Source organism: Salvelinus alpinus, chromosome 3 (assembly GCF_045679555.1).
Source record: "Salvelinus alpinus chromosome 3, SLU_Salpinus.1, whole genome shotgun sequence".
In the NCBI taxonomy this organism is placed as follows: domain Eukaryota; kingdom Metazoa; phylum Chordata; class Actinopteri; order Salmoniformes; family Salmonidae; genus Salvelinus; species Salvelinus alpinus.
In genome coordinates this window covers 21,480,874-21,504,010 of record NC_092088.1, presented here as the reverse complement: position 1 = coordinate 21,504,010, position 23,137 = coordinate 21,480,874, and the positions used below count along the sequence as shown (strand labels likewise).

Genomic DNA, 23,137 nt, shown 5'->3' with positions numbered 1-23,137 from the left:
ACACATGTTGCAGAGTAAAATAGTTAATTTATTTCAATCATTTTACTTATATTTTTGTGAATATTTTGAAAGGCAGACATTTCACAGCACGTTTTGCTCATATTTACCAAGGGTGCCAATATTAGTGGAGGGCACTAACATTTTATTTCCAAGTAAAATTATATTCCACAGAAATATTGTCATCAATAGGTGCATTCCTAGTTTGTTTTTGACTATTTTTAGGTTGGTATATTGCCCTTGTATGAACTACCTAAGTGAAAAAAACTCTGGTAATCATCTACATAACATAAAAGGGGTACTTCAAACAACTGCTATGTCACTTAAATAAACTAATGCACTGTTAAAATGCTGAATATGAGAACAAAAATCCCCAACATTGCAAAACACTGTACAGTGTGTTTGGGACTTTTACCATTAAACCATAACATTGAAACCATTAGAACTGCTGTAGCCTGATGGTTTGCTTTTTCAACAGGAATGGTCTAACTAATCCAGACCTTTTCTGAAGGGAATAAACCACACACACGGTTCATTTCCCGGACACAGATTAAGCCCAAGAGAAGGACAAACTGAAGGACTGGCTTGAATTGTAAGGATGATCATGAGCAAAAGCTTTTGGTTTACTTCCCAAATTGCAAAGAAAATGTTGCGATCCATTTAATAAACACAGGAGACTAGCCAAACTGATGACATGGTGTTGCAGTCAGGAACAGCGACGTTACATAATATGAAAAACCAATACTACAAGGCGCAGCGCCATTTCAGACATAGCGAACTGATACTGTATACTGGTTATTGGGGTGGGATTGGTGTAGTGTGGGGGATCACATTTTACTCATTTGTCAGGAAGAATGATGGTTCAAATAGGATGTTAGGTACTACATTTATTTCTCAGAGATCAAATTATATTTCCACAAAATAATGTTTCAGGAATGAAACTTGTTTCTAATTACAGAAATAATTTCAGCACAATTCTTGTGCTTTTAGGTGGAACGACACTCATCCCCGTTTGTTCAAGCTGAACCCAGAAACCGCCCCACAACAGCAACACAGAATGCCTAAGGGAACGCATGCAGGATGACACTATTTCCCCCCAGAAGTTATGAATAAAACACAGTCAAAGTTGATTGCATGATAAGTTGTAAGTGTCTTGAGTAACTTTCACCCACTCCAAACTCACATTTTAACAGCATCACAGTTCTGGATCACACAGCATTCAGAAGGCATGTGAATTAACTGCCAAATTATTTGCCACATCAATGCCATTTGGGCAACACAGCCGGTTGAGTTAGACTAATTCCCTCTCCGACTTTGACACCATTGGTCCGCTGAGCATTGTGTACCTCAGTTGTTATTTCTTCACGTGAGGGATCTTGGTTCATTTAGGGCTTTAGAATGTCTGTTGTTGAGGACTTCTTCTGCCTCTGTGTGGTCTGTTTTGTGTTGTCCCTTCTCAGGAGCTGACTCCATGTAGCCATTTGTCTCATGTCCTTGTTGTCGCTCTCCTTATTACTCCCATCGGATGTTGTAGTCTCCCCATTCCCAAGACTCTCCCCGTCCTCTCCATTAATTTCCTCGTCACTCTCAACCTCTTCTGTTGTGTCCAGCTGATTATCTACTTGTTGAATGTCCAAGGGAGTCTTCCCTTGGGTTTCCTCATCGCCACTTTCCACCTCGAGATGAGTCATCGACTTCTACCTTTTGGGTTGCAACGTCTCAATTTTCTACCTCTTGGGTTGAGTCATCAACACTTTCCACCTCTACGTGGGAGTTGATCTCATCCGTGTGTCCTTGGCTGTCCAGCTCAATGGCTGTTACTGTGTCTTTGTCGCTGTCCCCTTCTGAGGTTGTTTCTTGAGCTTCCTCCGCAGGGTTAAGGTCCTCTAGAACTGTCTCCCTTAGGCCATCTTGAGGGGTTTCCTCATGGATGTCTAGCTCTGGGCTACTCTGTTTGGGAGGGATGTCTGTATGGGTCTCCTCAATGACCCTCTCATTCTTCACCTCCGTTACACACTCCTCCTCCAAGCCGGTGTCCTTTTCACAGTGCGCTTCCACAAGTGTCAGCTGTTGACAATCCCCTTGGTAGTGGATCACCTCCTCATGGTCGAGCCTTTCTGGGGTAGAGTCTTCATGGCCGTCCCACTTAAAGATAGTCTCCACTGGGCTGTGTGTCTCCAGGACGGCCTCTACCTGGACTACATCGTGGTCCTCTTGGGTGATCTCTGAGGAAGGGGTCTCACCGAGTAACTCTCTCAGCTGTAACTCTACAGCGTCTATGTCATGGGGGTCAGCTAGGAACTTCTCAGTCCATAGGCCCTCTGGCTCACTGGAGGTGAGGTTCACAGGGGTGAGGGTCTCTTCACATTGCAGGGTAGGTAGATGAGGAACAGGGCTGTGGGGAACGAGAAGGCCATGAAGTAACAACACTCAACATGACCTTTATACTGACATGTAAAACCTGAAATGCAAGTGTGGGTAACGAATTGACGCCGAGACTTATTTTTCACTTTAAAATGTATGTAAAAAAAAAAATACAATGATTGTAAGGTTAAACAAACCATAAAACTCTATGCACAAGGACTACTTAACAATTTCCACAAAAAGCCCTTTACTTGAAGAACAGTGCAGATGCAAAGATTGGTAACAGAATGGCGGTTTGTGCTGTTTGTGCCATCATTCTGTTACCAAACATTGCATCTGCCGGGATTCAATCCAATCGGCCCTTTTCGGCTAGGCACCATAAAGGCAATATTACCACGGTCGCGGAGATCGCATTCAAAGTGAACGCTGCAGATGTTGGCTCAATCGGAAATTAGTTATGCGGGCCGGATTGAATACTGGCCTAAAACCATGTGTTTATTGAACACACTCAAGTCTAATCGGGAACTACAACTCATTTGTGCCTGTGTGGACAGTTGTGCTATTTGATCTGTTGACACTCCAGTCTTACCTCACCATGGACTCATACGGAACTGGAGTAAGACTCGGGTCCTGGGCCGAGTCCATTTCTGGAACCCGGCCCTGATTGGATGAGCCGTAGGTGAGGATGGCCTCTGTCACCGTGTAGGGGGTGTGGCCCTGCACACAGTCCAGGATGTGACCAACCGGCAGTTGGGTTTGCAGGAAGAGGTGGAGCTGGCTATCTGACAGACACACTGTCATGCTACACACTCTGAAGAAAGACAAACAACGTACGCCAATGTCATGCTCAATGTTGGGAACAACCAAGCACTATAATTGAAATGGTGAAGTCGTAGCTATTTATTAACTTAGGAGAGGAACTGACTTGTCCAGAAAGGACTGCAGGCCTTTCCTCCTCTTCTCAAGGAAGTCCTCACCACTAGAGGAGAAGAAGGGCTTGCTGGGCAGGTCTGGGACAGGTCTATAGGACAGAGAATAACCCATAGCTCACAGAACAGGACAACTTCACATTAAAAGTTTCAAATTGTTTTTTTTTCTACAAAAGAGTTAAGCCATTGGGGGGCATTGCTGACTTACACCAAGCCAGTGTTCTTCTGCATCCTCTTCTTGAGCCAGACAAACTCACTGTAGCGCCGGCGCACACATGACGTCTTGGCCGTGAAGGCCTTGCTGTTGGTCTGTGAGTAAAAAGAGAGGGTGCACCATAATGTCCTGTGGATACAGACAATACCAATGGGAGATATGGACAAAAAGTCACTGTGATAAATTGATCAATTTTGCACGATAGCGATAAATACAACTTTTTACTTTCCATTAGCGGCAGGGCTCTAGACTGACCTTTTCCAGTGCCAAGTAAGACATGAAAGAATTTAGCTATTTATCTAACATGTTCAGGGAACATTGATGGATATTTTGATGTGCAACATGTCAAAATAGGATTCAGAATGAGCTGATTTATTTTTGGCTCTTTACAGATCAATATGCCTGCATATTTTTGAGGCATATTGGTCTATGGGATATATAGGATATATGCGACATAATTCACCCACCTGAGGAAGCGGTCAAAACACATGAGCTAGATTGCTAACTAAATATGATATTGGTGCTGGATAGCCTTGTAATTGATCGAACAGTAATTGTAATGTCAAACAAAAACGTTCATCATCTCCATTACATACTCTGCCAAGTGGTGGTATTTCCTCAAAATTGAGAGTAACAATATGTTTATACTCACAGAAAGCTGAGACTTGTATCTTTAACAGTAAAAGTTTTAAAAAGAGTTTGGTCTCAATTATATTTTTTAAATGTTGCTCAACTTCCATATGTTTGTGCTTATCAGAATGCATCTCTCCTTTCACTTTGTGCACAAGGGGGGAGAGGGAGTGGGAGCCAGCAGGACAGGCCAGATATTTTCATTGCAGGAAGTAGGTTAAATGCACATTACTGTTGACCTAGCCTCATTGAGAACCAGGCTTCCCTAATTGGAAAGCTTGGTGAAGTCAATGGCACAAAGTAGCTAAAAAGGGGGAAAAAACCCGGTGTAAATCAGTGACGCCTCGCAACACGTCAAACCAATCAACTGCCTTGCTTGGGCAGAAAGTGTTCAAGCCATACAGTTATTGGTTCAAGCAGAGGAGTTGTAATGCCTCCTACTTGATTTTGTCTATAGAGCACACCTCTGGCAAAACAGAATTACGTTTTTCCTCAAGGTTTTCTTCCATTTTCTGCAATGTTGCAATCTAGCACACGCAACAACTCTGCAAAATGTGTCCTACCCGGTCGGAAAACAGTGACGAACACGCAGCACCCCTTCTACGGGCATGTGGGGGAAGGGTTCTTTAAATGTAACATTCAATATAAATTCCAGCAGACAATTATAGCCGTTTCGGCTAATGCAAAATTCTCCTGACCTTCAAAGTAGGCGTGAATTTGAGGTACGGCTAAGCGAGACTACTGTTGACCAAATAAAGGTAAACAAATGGCAATGTCTGTGTCAGTAATTTTAGCTTTATCGTCCCAGCTCTAGCCCAACCACCTTTGTCCCTAGTATTGATAACTATTTGGAGAACAAAATTGACATTTACACTGGGTATACAAAACATTAAGAACACCTGCTCTTTCCATGACATAGACTGACCAGGTAAATCCAGGTGAAAGCTATGATCCCTTATTGATGTCACTTGTTAAATCCACTTCAAATCAATGTGTATATAAAGGGGAGGAGACAGGTTAAAGAAGGATTTTTAAGCTTTGAGACACGGATTGTGTACGTGTGCCATTCAGACGGTGAATGGGCAAAGCAAAACATTTAAATGCCTATGAACGGGTTATGGTAGTAGGTGCCAGGAGCACCGGTTTGAGTGAAGAACTGCAACACTGCTGGGTTTTTCACACTCAAGTTTTTCCAGTGTGTGTCAAGAAAAGGTCCACCACCCAAATGACATACATACAACTCGAAACAACTGTGGGAAGCATTGGCATCAACATGGGCTAGCATCCCTGTGGAACGCTTGACACCTTGTGGGGTCCATGCCCCGACGAATTGAGGCTGTTCTAAAGGCAAAGGGGGGTGGGGGGTGCAACTCACTAATAGGAGGGTGTTCCTAATGTTTGGCATACTCAGTGTATATTTTGTCGTTGTTGTACATTTGCTGTTGACAGTGCACAACAACTTAGCAGGATTACCCAACCAAAATCACCACAATTTAGCACTTAACAAAATCTGAAGTGTCAGCCAGTCTTGCCGCAGAACGAGACACAGCCTGCTACAGAGAAGCCATTTAGTCTTGAGTCATAATCAATTACCCATTGAACTGATGGCTTCTCATTGATAACATTCTGCTCTAGAAAATATTAACATCTCTCCTAGGACTTATTCTGCTTTTATCAGGTAGTGCTTAGACGACAACTTCCCCAGTGACTGTGCGTTCTTACCCAAACCAAAAGACTTAGATTAACGGTGACATCCACGCTAAGGTAAAGGCTACAAATACAGCTACCACTGAGGGTTTCTCATTAGCAAGGTTTCCATCCAATTAGTGACAGATTTATGCAAATATTCTAAAATGCACATAAAATCTGCATAAAAACAATGTCCACCATTTTCCCACCAGAGATGTGTTTCTATCAAATGTCCTTGTTGCGTGTATAAGGCTATGCGTGATGCCGTAGTGCACATAAAATTCCACGTACCTACCGAATAAAAAATACATGTTAGGGGCTCCCAAGTGACGCAGTGGTCTAAGACACTGCATCGCAGTGCTAGCTGTGCCACTAGAGATCCTGGTTCAAGTCCAGGCTCTGTCGCAGCCGGCTGCGACCGGGAGACCCATGGGGCGGCGGCGTCCGGGTTAGGGGAGGGTTTGGCCGGCAGGGATGTCCATGTCCCATCGCGCTCTAGCGATTCCTGTGGCGAGCCGGGCGCATGCACGCTGACACGGTCGCCAGTTGGACGGTGTTTCCTCCGACACATTGGTGCGGCTGGCTTCCGGGTTAAGCGGACCTTGTGTGAAGAAGCAGTGCGGCTTGGCTGCGTCGTGTTTCGGAGGACGCATGGCTCTCGACCTTCGCCTCTTCCGAGTCCGTACATGAGTTGCAGCGATGGAACAAGACTAACTGGATGACACGAAACTGGGGGGGAAAAAATGATTTTGCAGATTTTATGTGCATTTTAGAATATTTGCATAAATCTGTCACTATTGGATGGAAACCTAGCTAATGAGAAACCCTCAGTGGTAGCTGTATTTCTAGCCTTTTAAATAAACAATAAAAAATAAGTAGTTAAATGGGTTTCCATCTGATGGTTTTGTCACAAAAAAAGTGTTATATAGCCAGGGTTTTACAATAACTTTCCCACTGGTGTCACCAACTTTCTCAGTTGATGGCACCAGCACATGATTTGGTCACACATCTTCGCCGCTACGTGCTGATAATGACCTGACCCGTGTCCCATACTGTACATGCATTCCATACAGAACCAGGCTAATAACGTCTAGCCACCTTTTACATTAGCATGTTCTTACATGGATTTAGATACATTTACTCAAACCTACTGGCCCAAACAGAATTTCTAATAGCCCGGACATTAGTTATTTTATAAATGCATTTATTTTGGGAGATTGCAAAAAAAACAATTTTCATTCAAGACAGGATAAATATATTGTTTCAGGTGATAATAAAACATGTTTTCTTTAGTTACTTGTTGCTCTAACTTTATAGCAAGTCAAGCTAGCTTGGTGATGAGTTGACTAGTTGAATCAAGTGTGTAGTGCTAGGGCAAAAACAAAGATGTGCACCCCTTTGTGTCCCCAGGACCAGGATAGAGAAATGCTACATTAGGGTATTGAAGCTGACATCCTCTACCATTGAATGCATATCAACTTGAATAATTTCTGTAAATCAGTGCTGTGATTTTCTCACTCCATCCTGCCAGCAATGTGTTGGGTCAACCCTTTCAGCACTGCACCTGTACTGCCACTGTAGCGCAAGTCCACCATGCAAAGTTTGCATTTCATCACCTTCTCATTGCCATACACGACTTCACTGCTGTTGCTTCCCTGTCTCTCGCTCTACCATTTTTACATTTGTTAATGACCATGGCGTGCGGAGCGCTTTATATCCAAGGCAAATAATTTGAAAGATGCATATCTCCTTCTACTAAACACAAAAAGCATTGTTGCATTAGGTATTTGTTTAATTTTCCCTTTATGATGTTGATGATCAGGGCCTGTGGTAGTTAGTGGTAGTTTTTTGTGGTAACTGCACAAAAATATAAACACGATATGTAAAGTGTTGGTCCCATGTTTCATGAGTTAAAATAAAAGATTCCCAAAATTTTCCATATGCACAAAAAACATATTTTTCTCAAATTTTGTGCACAAATTATTACATCCCTGTTAGTGAGCATCCCACCTTGATATGCTACACCTGTCAGAAGCTGATTAAACAGCATGATCATTACACAGGTGCACCTTGTGCTGGGGACAAAAACAGGCCACTCTAAAATGGGAAGTTGTGTGCCACAGATGTCAAGTTGAAGGAGCATGCAATTAGCATGCTGACCGGAGCTGTTGCCAGAGAATTTAATGTTGATTTCTCTACCATAAGTTGCCATCAACATCATTTTAGAGAATTTGGCATTACGTCCAACCGGCCTCACAACCGCAGACCACGGGTAACCATGGCAGCCCAGGACTGCCACATCTGGCTTCTTCACCTGCGGGATTGCCTGTGACCTGACTGCAGGTTGGTGTTGTGACCAACTTCAGTGGGCAAATGCTCACCTTCAATGGCCACTGGCACGCTGGAGAAGTGTGCTCTTTTTTGGATGAATCCCGGTTTCTGTACTGGGCAAATTGCAGACAACGTGTATGGCGTTGTGTGGGCGAGCGGTTTGCTTGTGAACAGAGTGCCCCATGGTGGTGGTGAGGTTGTGGTATGGATTTATTTAAATTGACTGATTTCCTTATATGAACTATAACTCAGTAAAATCTTAGAAATTGTTGCATGTAGTGTTTATATTTTTGTTCTGTGTAATTTTGTAAAATAAAATTATTAAAAAAGGTTTTTCAGTAAGGGATGTTTTCTAAAAGTTAATCATCCCTATCTCATTTAATCGTTGTCACCCCTAGTGTGTTCTTACCCGAACCAAAAGCCTTGGATTAACGGTGACATCCATGCTATGCTAAAGGCTAGAGTTACCGCTTTTCAAGGATGGTACACAGATGCATACAAGTAGTCCCACTACGACCTTCGCTGAGTCATCAAACACACATGCCTCTTTTTGCCGCCGCTTCCTCTTTTGAGTCCAGGGATTAGGGCCTGGTCCGGAATAAGCAGATTGTCTAGAGCTGCCAACTCAAGTACAAATGTTCATCCAAATCAAGGTTAGTAATCGCTGTTTTGATGTCCAGAATCTGTTTCGGTCGTATGAAATGATGGCGGAGACATTATGTAAAAAGAATAAAAGTTAAAATCAGCATAAAAAAACAAAACACAAAATAGGAGAATTGGTCAGGAGCCTGTAAGACGGATGACATCCACTGTAGTGCAAACGGGGGGGTGCTGCTGTGCAGTGGATCAATAACTTAAGATGCTCGGGTGTCCACATCACTGAGGACTGACTTAATGTAACAGTATAACTTTAGTACCGTCCCCTCGCCCTGACACGGGCGCGAACCAGGGACCCTCTGCACACATCGACAACAGTCACCCACGAAGCGTCGTTTCCCATCGCTCCACAAAAGCCGCGGCCCTTGCAGAGCAAGGTGCAACACTACTTCTAGGTTTCAGAGCAAGTGACGTAACTGATTGAAACGCTAGTAGCGCGTACCCGCTAACTAGCTAGCCATTTCACATCCGTTACATTAACATGGTCCACACTCACCCACACAGTCATGATGTGGGCACAACAGCGCCTCTTCTCCCTCAGGAGGCTGAATAGGTTTAAATATGCTATTGGTACTCCTTGTATATAGCTGAAATTCTTGTGTGTTATATTTTCTTTTACAAGCCCTTCAACGATGCAAAGTCAAAGAAAATAAAACACACAACAAATGTCAGAAAGGGACAAGGACAGTACAGATTAAGAACTTGAACTGCAAGATTCCATTGTGTTTACAGAGAACAAAGTCAACACTAGATTGTCAAGCAATTTGAACAAAGCCGTCCAATGTTAAAGGTAGACTCAGCAAAATAACGTTGCCACGAACAGCAGCGCAGATATTGAGATGAGCGAGATGCAAGACTTCGCTCTCACAGTCACACAGTATCTGCGCATGTGCAAGGGTTCGCTTCATGCTGTTACAGCGTGGTAGCCAGGGCACCAAAACAGCGGAGAAGTTGAGACTCGCGCTTCAACGCTCTTAGTTTTTGCGGAAATTGACCCACTGCGGTTTACTTTCTGCATCATGTCGCCGAGTCTACTTTTAAGCATCCAGTTTCTCCAGCTAGCCAGCGCAAAACTTGGTTATGGCTTCGAGAATAAGTCTACATCAAAATAGCTTGATGCTGGTTTAGCTATTCATCACCATGAGTCAAACATCATGGCGAGAGCAAAGTCAACTGCAGAGATTAACAAAAGGCACATGATCGTTGTAGAATTTATAACAAATATGTTTACCTCTGAGGAGTTCTGTAAAGCATATTAATGTATTCATAGTGTAATTTGTCTAGTTGATCATACAGAGTTAATTAGTATTTAGAAATGTAACTTCGATGTAGTGGGAAACGTCATGTGTATAATGTGAATTGAAAATAATTTGGCCTTGAGCTGTGCCTCTAGCGCCCGAAATGATAAGCAGCCAGCAGCAAATCACATTTGTGCTGTGCATGAAGAGGATAATGGACAGCTATGGAAAACGACGAGTTATTATGTGGGAGTCGTGTGCTGGTTGGAAAGTATGTATAGAACTTTCTGTAACATTCATATTTTAGTGCATTTTCTTATGACACTTTTGGTTTATAAACGTTTGAAAGTCAGAGGTTTTGTCTCAGGTTCTGTTAAAAGGAAAATGATTAGGAATAGAGTACAAGATTTATCCTTCCATCACCTCCAGCATTCCAACCCACAGGCCATCCACTTTAGTGACATGTAGGTTAATTTGGTGATAGGAGTAGTAATTTGTTTTTCCTGGTCCTGACTCATCTATGACAAATGCACATAATGAGTAAAGAAATGTCAAACTAGCCCTTCCCGATGACTTGGGATCTACAGCTCTAATAAGGACTAAAGCACTCATTGAGACAACTGCTTCTTTGTCAAGTTTAGACAGTGAATGGACACTCACGTGTAGGAATATCTTGAAATCTACGTATGAATTCCAAGACCCGTCATTCTGAACCCGAGGATCTTGGACTCGCACAGCAACAAACTCCTGCAGAGACAAACAAAACACTGCTTTCACTAACAGAGGGAGCTGCAGGCAGTTTGTGTAACTAAATTGGTGAATCAACAGCTTGCAAAGCTAGGAGGAAGTGATACAAAATGGTGTTGATGGTTCCATGTCATGGGGACAATCTCAATTGAGCATCCTCTCCTCGCCTCCTTCTCAAAACCCATTGGAGGATTAGGTCAAAGGGGCAGGACCTTTAGATTTCTCATCAATGGATTTAGATAAGGAGGCGAGGAGTATGCAATTGAGATTCTCCCATAGATGGCTGACACTACTGTATATCCTTTTTTCAAACAACAGTTTTGTTTACCAGAGCATACAGTGGAGAAAAGTGTCAGAGTAAATGGGGAGAGAATGAGGGTAACTTACATCTTCTTCGTGATTCTTAATCATCATTCAGAGCATCTGTTAATCCCTTGGAGTGCAATCTGTGTAAAAAAAAAAAGTGTTTTTAGTTCCACCTCTACAAAAAAATATATCGGCGACTTTGCTGCCTACGTAAAAGAGGTATTGAAATTGGAAGCAAACATCTAATTTCGGTCGGGCTCTAATTTACATATTTTCGTGATTCTTAATAATCGTTCTGTAGGCTACGCTGCACATGATACATCTGCCAAACAAAGAAGAAACCACAAAATGCAAGAATCAATATCAACGAGTCAGCAAAGGGGGAAAACTCTGCCAATGCTTCTCTTCCACAGGTGGCACCTCTCAAGTCTCACTAAAGCACTCAGTCACATGAGGACAACGGTTCAGGGCCGCAATAATCTTTGTGAAAAACGTACCCATGGATAACATCTCAAATGCAGTTAGTCTTTTGCTTCTCTTTGCTGTTAGCCATGGGAACAGAAGATTGAAGGAATTCATCCCCACTTGCCCTTTGCCCTCAAGATTACCCTCCTCGTCTTGATAACACAGAGACGCAATAGGTTTAACTCCTCCACCACCAACCACTCCTGTGTAAAAAAATGTATTTGGCTGTAGCCACATTGTAAAAACAAATGTTGATACAATTCAAAAGTCACTGACACTAACGTTTGTTTACCCATACTTCCTAGCTCGACTAACAAACTGATGAATCATGTTTTGGAATGACAACTTGGGCTAGGCTAGCTGGTTACTTTCCTATGTAGTCAGGGTACATTTTAAACGTCTTCTTAAAAATGTGTTTTGAAAGAGCCACAAATAATTAGCTAGCTAACATTAGCTATTCAGAGTTGAGCGCTCCGAACGATAATTAGAAACACTAATTCTACAAGTGTCGAATTGCAATCAAATGTCGTAGCTACAATCAATACAAGGATCTGCGAAACTCTGCGCAGTTTCGACGAAATTGTAATTTACAAAAATCATGCCTTGGCATCAATTGAGACGCAATTTCCGTTTCCGGGCAAACTCAAAGCATTTAAATAAATAAATAAACAGTCGCCATTTTCCCTTCATGATAAATGTTACAGCGCCGACACTTTTGACTTTATTATCTAAAATATTATGGACAGGAGGAAATCATACACATTTAGTAGAAAATGCTGTGTTAAAATCGAACATGTTCGAGCGGGAGCGGATAGATACCGCGATGGTACACTCACTGAGCAGATCGACCGACTAACTAATCTCTAAATCATCTGAGACACCTACATGAGAACTTTGGTTACGTTGGGAAATCCACACAATGTAGAATCGATGCACGTGTACAAAGAATTTTTGAGATCGGAGACGAAGGGGGCGGACACGATATTTAGCTTACACAAGCTCATATTTGATTGATAATAAACTAAACACATTTGTAAGAAATTATAACCCAGATTATTTTGCTAATCATATAAATATTTGAAGACAGACACTGTTTTTCCTCTCGAACAATTCGTTTTGAGGTGAGTTGCATTCTATCCTTGCTAGTCTTCGCTACCTGCACATTTGTGTTGGGAAATAATGTAATTATAGCTAGCTACAGCGAGTATCTTGCCAACTACAGAAAGATAAGAATGCATTTCAATATACATTGCGCTTTGTTAGATTAACTAGCTAGTTAACACATACAGAATGTGCATGCTAGCGATGCTTTTGTTTTCTATTGAAACCAATATGGAGGAAAGTGGCGTGTGTTGCAAGTACTCAAGAGCTCGCCTGAATCGGGGATGAACCGTGGCTCTGTAAATGACAGGGAGCAATAGTAGCTAGATCGCTAGCTCAGTTTTCAAACGATATTAAACCATTTTTTGGCTAACTGATTATTTGCACTCTGGTCAAGCATGATGCCGTATCACCACAGAGTTTCTAAAATATTTTTGGTTCACCTCGTATTGTAGCCAGTGTTGCCAACTATTTTTCAGTTGGGGCGGTAGGTAGCCTAATGGTTAAAGCGTTGGGCCAGTAACCGAAAGGTTGCAGATCGAATCCCCGAGCTGACAAGGTAAACATGTGTCGTTCTGCCACTGTTCCTAGGCCTTCATTGTAAATATGCATTTGTTCTTAATTAACTGACTTGCCTAGTTAAATAAAAAATAAAATAAATCAACTATTTTTCAGTAAGAATCTGTATTGGCTCCTTGCCTTGTCGCTAGAGGACCTTTTCCGCGACAACGTCACAGCACCAATTTGCTTTGCTGTGGGACAGCTGATTTTCCCCGCGTAGCGTTTTTGTCCCCTTTCCCGCCGCACACCTCCCCCTTGTGATTCTCTGCCTGTGTGTGCGCCGTTACTGTGATTTCTGTTCCACAGACAACTTCTCCCACTCTCGTTTGCGGCATAATTGTTTGGGAAAATTCGCTAAAGCTATCAAAACTCCCCCAAGGCTATCTGAAAAGTAGCTGCATTTGTCGCTAGACTCTTTTACCAATAAAAGTCGCCGAAGGTATCTAAAAACTCATCAAATAGAGCGACTAAGTCGCTAAATAAGCCCCTAGAAGGGTTTTGACTAAATTGAATACATCTTTTGCCAGATTTGACTTTTCGTAATAGGTTAGGAGAACGTACGCAGCATGTTAGAATAATTAACGTAGCAGGTTAGGATAATTAAGTTAGGGTTAGTTAAAATAGCCAAAAAGCTGTATCCCTTCTAGTTCAGGACCCCCTAGTGAGCGTAGTTTTTCCTCATGTAGTAAAATGACAAACAACGTAAAGGGAATAATAGCGCCATCTTTAGGCCGGTTGGCCTACTCGTATTGTAAGTGGTTACTTGCCCTCCAGTTGTTGCACAGAAGGATGTGTTTTTACTCCATCTCCTGCATGATGGCCCCAGTAATTTAGCTAGCTACCGCAACATCTGTGGTCAATTGAGCCCAACAAAAAAATTGTAGCTGCCTGAGGCCACCCTGTCTGTATTCTTGTGCTTTTCTCCAGCACTGTACTCATTTGCTATTAGAAATTTGCACACTGGTACTCTTGATGCGCATCCATTTTCATTATCTACAAAAGGGCGTTGAGCCCTGTAAAAATGGTGTAGACATTCATGAATCGCTTTCTCTCCAATGCTATTTTTTAATCCTGTCTACCTTGTTGATTCCTGACCCCCATCGCCCCTACTCTTGACGTTGACCAGGAACCAACTGCTGGTCCCACGGTCTACCTGATGAGTATGAGCGAGTCTACAGAACCTTCTAATGATGCTCCCACTCTTACTGAAGGTCTTATAAAAATTTTCAAATATACAAGCCATTTCTCTGTTTTTGTCTGTGTGGGGTAAAGGGAGTAGATGTTTTTGCAAAAGTCAAGCTGCTATTTCTACTAACAAATCTTATTCTGCAGCAGTGGGTAAACATAGGCGTTTATAATTTTTATGTGGCACTCCGTGATGTTGTGAGTTTCCCAACTACCTCTGTGTTTCACTGAATTACAGTATATAGTTTCAAAAGGTGATGCTACCTCTCACAAGACGCCATGGAGCTTAGCATCTTTAGGCTTTAAAGGGGCAATCTGCAGTTGCTACATACATTTTTGGACTTATAAATTAATGCTATACAGTCATGACTGAAGTTATTGGCACCCTTGGTAAGCATGAGCAAAAAAGACTATCAAATAAATAATACAAATACTGAGCTATATTGTATGCAACAAAAAAAGGGAACATTTTATACTAGTACAATTGTTCAGAAATTGATTGAACAAGTAATAAAAAAAAAAAGGGTTCTTTTCTGGCGTGTGCCTGGTCAAAGAGCTCTATTTTCAAAAGGCTCAGTGCCGTTATCCTCGCAATGGGAGGATGCCGGACTATTGAAAATGGGTGGCAATAACTTTGACGTATCTTTTTAGATTTGTTTTATTACTTGTCAAACAAAATATCCTCTGAGCAATTGTATTAGTATAAAAAATGTATATTTATTTTATAATCTTTTTTGCACATCTTTATCAAGGGTGTCAATAATTTAGGTCATGATCCTACTGTATACCCATTGGTTCTTAAAGAAAATAACTTATAAATGCCTCATTAACTTAAACTGTCTTACCACCTCAGAACCCAAAATATAAGCTTGTTTTACTCCAATGTTTGTAAACATTGTAAATGTTATTAAACACTGTCTAGCATCAACATGCTTAAAACTATACTTTTCATATCTTGGGTGGTCAGTCCTTGTAGTATATGAATTTGAGAGTGGTTACATTTCTCCAGGCCCATCCCTTAGCTTTTTACCAAAACAGAGGCGGGGAATTCGCTTTGTTATTGTTTCAACTGCGGATTACCCCATTAGTGAAAAGTTCAGTATAAGTGTCACCTCAACAGAGTGGCCGTTTTCTGGAGCCGTGATTTGCTGCTCCTGCACCCACAGCCCACATTACCCCTGCATCTGCAGACAACATTTCCCCTGCATCTGCAGACAACATTTCCCCTGCACCTGCAGACATCAATCCCCCTGCACCTGCAGACATCAATCCCTCTGCACCTGCAGACATCAATCCCCCTGCACCTGCAGACATCAATCCCCCTGCACCTGCAGACATCAATCCCTCTGCACCTGCAGACATCAATCCCCCTGCAGCTGCAGACATCATTCCCCCTGCACCCACAGCCCCCACCCAGTCTCAGGTGACGATGACAACGCCGGCTGAGAAGACACAGGAGAAGAAGGCAGAGGATGTGGTGCCCGTGGAGGAAGAGGAGGAGGAAGAAGAATATGTGGTGGAGAAGGTCTTGAATCGAAGAGTAGTGAAAGGAAGAGTGGAGTACCTTCTCAAGTGGAAAGGCTTTTCGGAGTGAGTTTCCACAATATCTCTAGTGTGTGGATTGCTTGTATTGACCAATCAAAACACCACTTTCCCTCCAATGCTGTTTTCGGGCTTAATTAACACTTGCCTGTATGTTTATTCAGTGACGACAACACATGGGAACCAGAGGATAATTTGGACTGCCCCGACCTGATTGCACAGTTTCTGCAGAAACAGAAATCGGCCCATGAGTCTGTGGGTAAGAGGAAGTCTGCAGAAACTAATGTGGAAGGAGAGGAAAGTCGACCCAAGAAGAGAAAAGATGACGTAAGTCCTAAAGACCGAAGCATGTACACAGATGCAATCATTTGTCTTTGCTCTGTCCCATTGATTGACTGCGATTCACTGTGTTTTAGCCAGAGAAACTAAGGGGCTTCGCTCGAGGTTTGGATCCAGAAAGGATTATTGGTGCCACTGACTCCACTGGAGAACTCATGTTCCTCATGAAATGGTTTGTATAGCCTTTAATCGCCCTATTCACTTTAACTTATTTGAACCTTTATTTATACTGCTTAATAGACCTAATCATGGAGCAGTAGCATGTTAACTCACGTTGTGCATACTGTCTACCTGTCAATTCCAAAACAGCGTAGATCAGCATACATTTCGAGCTAGTCCATGCTGGTCTGATGCTGGTCAAACTGGTCTGACCAGCATGGACTAGCTCAGGAATAGGCAACTAGATTAAGCCGCGGGACGATTTTTGTAGGAGGGCCGAACATAATAATTTGCAAACTGCAAATTGACCACAACTAAGCCCATAAAGAGATTGTTCTTTTCAAATACAATCATTCATACCTTGATTACATTGAGACACAATGATCTATTTTTTTCTTTTCTAGTGGGAATACTTGGGAACAGATTTCTTAAATGAAACATTTTTAGCCAAATTCCTGGTGATTTTAATCATTTCTGACTAAACTAAAAAACCTTTAACGCTTACCTTAACCATTTTACATTTCAACTTCAATGGGGTGACGTCCGTTGGACATTCCAAGGATTCTGTATAGCAAGGACCTTTTTAGAATTTTAAGGCTCAGCAAAGTTCAAATTGGAATACAATGTCAGATATCTTGTTTATTTATACAACAGATTAATGTGATATCACTGTGCGTGCTTTATCTAACAGCAGAACCAAAGGACCTGGATAGCAGTTGCGATTACATTAAAAGTCCATAATTGAAGTGATCAATGCTGTTCAAGATTCTCCACTGATTATTACAGTAATTGTGAAGATCTCCACAGACCTGCTATTACCTATGCATGCTATCTTGAACATTCACGCTTTATATGATTACATAAGAAGAAATGTACAGTGCATTTGGAAAGTATTAAGACCCTTGACTTTTTCCATATTTTGTTACATTACAGCTTTTTCTAAAATAGATTTTTTTTTTAATTCCCTCATCAATCTACACACCATATCCCATAATGACGAGGCAAAAAAAGGTTTAGAAATTTTAAACATGGAAATATCACATTTGCATAAGTATTCAGACCCTTTACTCAATACTTTGTTGATGCACCTTTGGCAGCGATTACAGCCTCGAGTCTTATTGGGTATGACGCTACAAGCTTGGCACACCTGTATTTGGGGAGTTTCTCCCATTCTCTGCAGGTTGGATGGGGAGCGTCGCTACACAGCTATTTTCAGGTCTCTCCAGAGATGTTCGATTGGATTCAAGTCCGGGCTCTGGCTGGGCCACTCAAGGACATTCAGAGACTTGTCCCGAAGCCACTCCTGCGTTGTCTTGGCTGTGTGCTTATGGTCGTTCTCCTGTTAGAAGGTGAACCTTCGCCCCAGTCTGAGGTCCTGAGTGCTCTGTACTTTACTCTGTTTATCTTTCCCTCGATCCTGACTAGTCTCCCAGTCCCTGCCGCTGAAAAACATCCCACAGCATGATGCTGCCACCACCATGCTTCACCGTAGGGATGGTGCCAGGTTTCCTTCAGACGTGACGTTTGCCATTCCGGCAAAAGAGTTCAATCTTGGTTTCATCAGACCAGAGAATCTTGTTTCTCATGGTCTGAGAGACCTTTAGGTGACTTTTGGCAAACTCCAAGTGGGCTGTCATGTGCCTTTTACTGAGGAGTGGCTTCCGTCTGGCCACTCTACCATAAATGTCTGATTGGTGGAGTGCTGCAGAAATGGTTGTCCTTCTGGAAGGTTCTCCCATCTCCACAGAGGAACTCTAGAGCTCTGTCAGAGTGACCATCAGGTTCTTGGTCACCTCCCTGACCAAGACCCTTCTCCCCCGATTGATGGAGGCCACTGTGTTCTTGGGGACCTTCAATGCTGCAGAAAGTTTCTGGTACCCCAGATCTGTGCCTTGACACAATCCTGTCTTAGTGCTCTACGGACAATTCCTTCAACATCATGGCTTGGTTTTTGCTCTGACATGCATTGTCAACTGTGGGACCTTATATATATATATATATATATATAGATAGATATATACAGGTGTGTGCCTTTCCAAATCATGTCCAATCAATTGAATTTACCACAGGTGGACTCCAATCAAGTTGTAGAAACATCTGGTGGTAGGCCTGATCACAGACAACGACGAGACAGCCTATAGGGAGGAGGTCAGAGACCTGGCCGTGTGGTGCCAGAATAACAACTTATCCCTCAACGTAGCCAAGACTAAGGAGATGATTGTGGACTACAGGAAAAGGAGGACCGAGCACGCCCCCATTCTCATCGACGGGGCTGTAGTGGAGCGGGTTGAGAGCTTCAAGTTCCTCGGTGTCCATATTAACAACAAACTAGAATGGTCCAAACTAGAGGTCGAACGATTATGATTTTTCAATGCCGATACCGATACCGATTATTGGAGGACAAAAAAAGCCGATACCGATTAATCGGCCGATTTATAATAAAAAAAATGTGTTTTTAAATATATATATCATACACACACACACATTTTTGTAATAATGACAATTGCAACAATACTGAATGAACAATGAACACTTTTATTTTAACTTAATATAATACATAAATACACACACGCACACAGCTCTGAAGTGACAATGATACTGAAGAGTCTGCTTAGGAGACAAATACTCTCAACTGTTTGAATAAAAATAGAGTTTAAGTTACCTGTGATGAATGTTGAAAACAAAAACTTTAATTTCTATATGCAGGAAATCCTATTTTAATAATAGGCATGGTAAGAATTGACAACCAAAGTGCGAGTCATAATTCCCATGACACCTTCTAGCAAAATCTTTAAAGCGGTTCCTTCATTTATTCCATAGGATATTTTTAGATTCACTTAAAATAAGATCTGTGTTTCGTGTAGGCTTACATCACCGTGCCAATTTTATAACTGTGTAGATATCCATAGGACAAGGTAACTCTGATCAATATTGGCTAAATATAAGCGAAGATAAACTTTTTTGTAGAGTGGATTTATGAAAATATGTTGACAAACGTTACCTTATCCTAGTGAGATTTACACGGGTATCAAAACGTCGAGGCGGTTTAAGCCTGCACAAAACACAGACCTTATTTGAAGTAGATCAAGACATTCTCTATGGAAGACATGAACGGTAAAATAACGAAGGAACCCCTTTCAAATTCAGCCGCAAGTTATTACAGGAATTATAACGCGTCGACTATTTCTCTCTAAACCATATACCTTTGACTAATCCGGAAACTATCACCTCGAAAACAAAACGTTTATTCCGTTCCGTATTTTGTCTAACGGGTGGCATCCATGAGTCTAAATATTCCTGTTACATTGCACAACCTTCAATGTTGTCATAATTACGTAAAATTCTGGCAAATTAGTTCGCAAAGAGCCAGGCGGCCCAAACTCTTGCATATACCCTGACTCTGCGTGCAATGAACGCAAGAGAAATTACACAATTTCACCTGGTTAATATTGTCTGCTAACCTGGATTTCTTTTAGCTAAATATGCAGGTTTAAAAATATATACTTGTGTATTGATTTTAAGAAAGGCATTGATGTTTATGGTTAGGTTTGGTGCAACGACAGTGCTAAATCATCGCCCGTTTGGCGAAGTAGGCTGTGATTCGATAAGAAATTAACAGGCATCGCATCGATTATATGCAACGCAGGACACGCTAGATAAACTAGTATTATCATCAACCATGTGTAGTTAACTAGTGATTATGTTAAGATTGATTGTTTTTTTATAAGATAAGTTTAATGCTAGCTAGCAACTTACCTTGGCTTCTTGCTGCCCTCGCGTAACAGGTAGTCAGCCTGATTGATGTTTATGGTTAACAACACAATGGAGCAATGACAGTCATTGATTGTTTGTTTTTTATAAGATACGTTTAATGCTAGCTAGCAACTTACCTTAGCTTACTGCATTCGCTAACAGGCAGGCTCCTCGTGGAGTGCAATGTAATCATTGGACTAGTTAACTGTAAGGTTGCAAGATTGGATCCCCCGAGCTGACAAGGTTAAAAATCTGTCGTTCTGCCCCTGAACGAGGCAGAACGTTCCTAGGCCGTCATTGAAAATAAGAATGTGTTCTTAACTGACTTGCCTAGTTAAATAAAGATTAAATAAAGGTGTAAAAAAAAATAAAAAAAATAAATACAGATTACCGATTGTTATGATAACTTGAAATCGGCCCCGATTAATCGGCCATTCCGATTAATCGGTCGACCTCTAGTCCAAACACACCAAGACAGTCGTGAAGAGGGCACGACAAAGCCTATTCCCCCTCAGGAAACTAAAAAGATTTGTCATGGTCCGGAGATCCTCAAAGTTCTACAGCTGCAACATCGAGAGCATCCTGACTGGTACGGCAATTGCTCGGCCTCTGACCGCAAGGCACTACAGAGGGTAGTGTGTACGGCCCAGTACATCACTGGGGCTAAGCTGCCTGCCATCCAGGACCTCTACACCAGGCGGTGTCAGAGGAAGGCCCTACAGAGGAAGACCCCAGCCACCCCAGTCATAGACTGTTCTCTCTACTACCGCATGGCAAGTGGTACCGGAGTGCCAAGTCTAGGACAAAAGGCTTCTCAACAGTTTTTACCCCCAAGCCATAAGACTCCTGAACAGGTAATCAAATGGCTACCCGGACTATTTGCATTGTGTGCCCCCCCAAACCCTCTTTTTACGCTGCTGATACTCTCTGTTTATCATATATACATAGTCACTTTAACTATACATTCATGTACATACTACCTCAATTGGGCCGACCAACCAGTGCTCCCGCACATTGGCTAACCGGGCTATCTGCATTGTGTCCCGCCACCCACCTATCTACATGTACATACTACCTCAATCAGCCTGTCTAACCGGTGTCTGTATGTAGGCTCGCTACTTTTATAGCCTCGCTACTGTATATAGCCTGTCTTTTTACTGTTGTTTTATTTCTTTACTTACCTATTGTTCACCTAACACATTTTTTTTGCACTATTGGTTAGAGCCTGTAAGTAAGCATTTCACTGCACGTGACAAATAAACTTTGATTTGATCTCAAGGATGCTCAATTTTGAGTCTCATAGCAAAGGGTCTGAATACCTATGTAAAAAAGGTATTTCTGTTTATTTGTTAAAAAAAAATAAGTTGTCAAATTACATGTGCCAGTGGGGCACCAGCTGGTTGATTAAGCACTTTGATGCTGGTTTTGCAGGTCACCAGCATCAGTGTCCAAAACCCAATGAAGGCTGGTCACCAGCATATGCTGGTCTATGCTGTTTTTTTTCAGCAGGGTATGCATCAATGAAAACAACAATAATCCATTGCTTTCATCTCCCCATTCTCTGCATCCTGACCTACAGATGCAGTCAAATATATTTTACATTTTTAAATTGAACCTTTATTTAACAAGGAAAGTCAGTTAAGAACAAACTCTGATTTACAATGACGGCCTACCCTGGCCCAACCCGGACGACGCTGGGCCAATTGTGCGACACCCTATTGGACTCCCAATCATGGCCGGATGTAATATTGTTACCATTGCACTTTGCAATGGAAATTTTTACCTGCAATTTACCACATGCAAACTAAATTAACGAGAATCATTGCCTCCAACCTAGTTGGAATAATTTAGTCAAGAACATTTGAAGTGAAATCTAAATTTAATTTTAAAAATGTCTTGGTCCTGTGCGGTTGTAAATCAAACAAATACACGTGTAAACACAACTTTTTTTTCAACTTATTTTAGAACAAATTGAATCATGCAACGGTGCCAATATATTTGACCGCATCTGTATGCTTCATGGCGTCACTACAATCCCTGAACTAGCCACAACCCTCCACTTAAGTACTCATCCAACTCGTGGTTCTTTCCACACGGCCTGTTCTTGTAGGAAAAACTCTGATGAAGCAGACCTGGTACCTGCTAAGGAGGCAAACGTGAAGTGTCCACAGGTGGTCATATCCTTCTACGAGGAGCGGCTTACGTGGCACTCTTACCCCACCGAGGAGAAGGAGGACGACAAGAACTAGCCGTTTGGTGTCAAGCTGGTTCTGAAGACTATAGAGGTAGTGCAAGGGCATATGGGTTCTAGGCAGAGGGTCTGAAAAAACAAGATAGCATTTGGACTCTCTTTTTGGCTTAATATCACCCATCAGGTTAAACTCTTATCTGGATATGATCAGTCAATACAGGCTATGGGTTATCTTGAGGAAACACAACCCTGGAAGAAATATATAATGCAGTGTTAATTTTTAAAGATTCACTTCAGTGATGGTTTATTTGGATACTACAAGATCATTTTCACACGGCACACTTGATTAAGAGGTCCAGACCTTTTTGCTATGACATTACTGTAAAGGCAGGTGGAGATGTTATCATTCATAGTGTTGTAAACAGGAGAACAGTGCCATTTTGTCTTTTAACGTAAATGTTTTGTAGCGTTTAGTGCAAAACGATGTTAATCTGTGCTCATTTTGTGACGGTTTTATTCGTGTATTAAGGTGACTTGTTGAAAACCATATCTTTTTACTTTGCTCATTCGTCCATCTTATCATTCTAACATTTTCATAAACAGAACTTGCTTGTCTGTTTTTGGAGAATAAACAACTTTTTGTTACAGTTGTCTCAGTATCATTCTGACAAATAACTACAAGTTTGTGTAAATACTTGGATAGCTACATTTATAAAGGCTTGATGTATTCATCTTCACA

The 23,137-nt window shown here is 41.8% G+C and overlaps 2 protein-coding genes across 10 annotated transcripts; one reads left to right on the top strand and one right to left on the bottom strand.

Moving 5' to 3' along the window:
* Positions 1-864: 864 nt before the first annotated feature.
* snx11 (sorting nexin 11) lies at positions 865-13,815 on the bottom strand. Of its 7 annotated transcripts, none has more exons than XM_071391965.1 (8): positions 13,112-13,813; positions 11,600-11,770; positions 11,184-11,242; positions 10,710-10,796; positions 3,499-3,599; positions 3,287-3,382; positions 2,951-3,172; positions 865-2,392 (listed from the first exon to the last, which is right to left on the bottom strand). In XM_071391965.1, the coding sequence occupies exons 3-8, from the start codon at positions 11,208-11,210 to the stop codon at positions 1,717-1,719; spliced, it is 1,209 nt and encodes a 402-aa protein (XP_071248066.1). In that variant the 5' UTR covers positions 11,211-11,242; positions 11,600-11,770; positions 13,112-13,813; the 3' UTR covers positions 865-1,716. The 7 variants fall into 7 exon arrangements, with proteins under 7 accessions (XP_071248066.1, XP_071248070.1, XP_071248067.1 ...); XM_071391969.1 differs by lacking the exon at positions 13,112-13,813 and adding an exon at positions 11,850-12,185 and having other exon boundaries at positions 11,600-11,719; XM_071391966.1 differs by lacking the exon at positions 13,112-13,813 and adding an exon at positions 11,850-12,165.
* On the top strand, positions 12,234-23,045 carry cbx1b (chromobox homolog 1b (HP1 beta homolog Drosophila)). Of its 3 annotated transcripts, none has more exons than XM_071391979.1 (6): positions 12,234-12,688; positions 14,356-14,440; positions 15,581-16,004; positions 16,121-16,283; positions 16,373-16,467; positions 22,318-23,045. In XM_071391979.1, exons 2-6 carry the CDS (start codon positions 14,386-14,388, stop codon positions 22,454-22,456), a joined length of 876 nt encoding a protein of 291 aa, XP_071248080.1. In that variant the 5' UTR covers positions 12,234-12,688; positions 14,356-14,385; the 3' UTR covers positions 22,457-23,045. The 3 variants fall into 3 exon arrangements, with proteins under 3 accessions (XP_071248080.1, XP_071248081.1, XP_071248082.1); XM_071391980.1 differs by having other exon boundaries at positions 12,238-12,688; positions 15,821-16,004; XM_071391981.1 differs by having other exon boundaries at positions 12,239-12,688; positions 15,535-16,004.
* The last annotated feature ends 92 nt before the right edge of the window (positions 23,046-23,137 follow it).

Coding starts and splice junctions, on each gene's coding strand:
- snx11 (XM_071391970.1), bottom strand. CDS start 11,210: ATGATGATTAAGAATCACGAAGAAGAT. Junction 10,797..11,183: donor TTAAGAATCACGAAGAAGAT/GTAAGTTACCCT, acceptor TTGTCTCTGCAG/GAGTTTGTTGCTGTGCGAGT. Junction 3,173..3,286: donor CTGCAGTCCTTTCTGGACAA/GTCAGTTCCTCT, acceptor GTCTTTCTTCAG/AGTGTGTAGCATGACAGTGT.
- cbx1b (XM_071391979.1), top strand. CDS start 14,386: ATGAGTATGAGCGAGTCTACAGAACCTTCTAATGATGCTCCCACTCTT. Junction 16,005..16,120: donor AAGTGGAAAGGCTTTTCGGA/GTGAGTTTCCAC, acceptor ATGTTTATTCAG/TGACGACAACACATGGGAAC. Junction 16,468..22,317: donor CTCATGTTCCTCATGAAATG/GTTTGTATAGCC, acceptor CTGTTCTTGTAG/GAAAAACTCTGATGAAGCAG.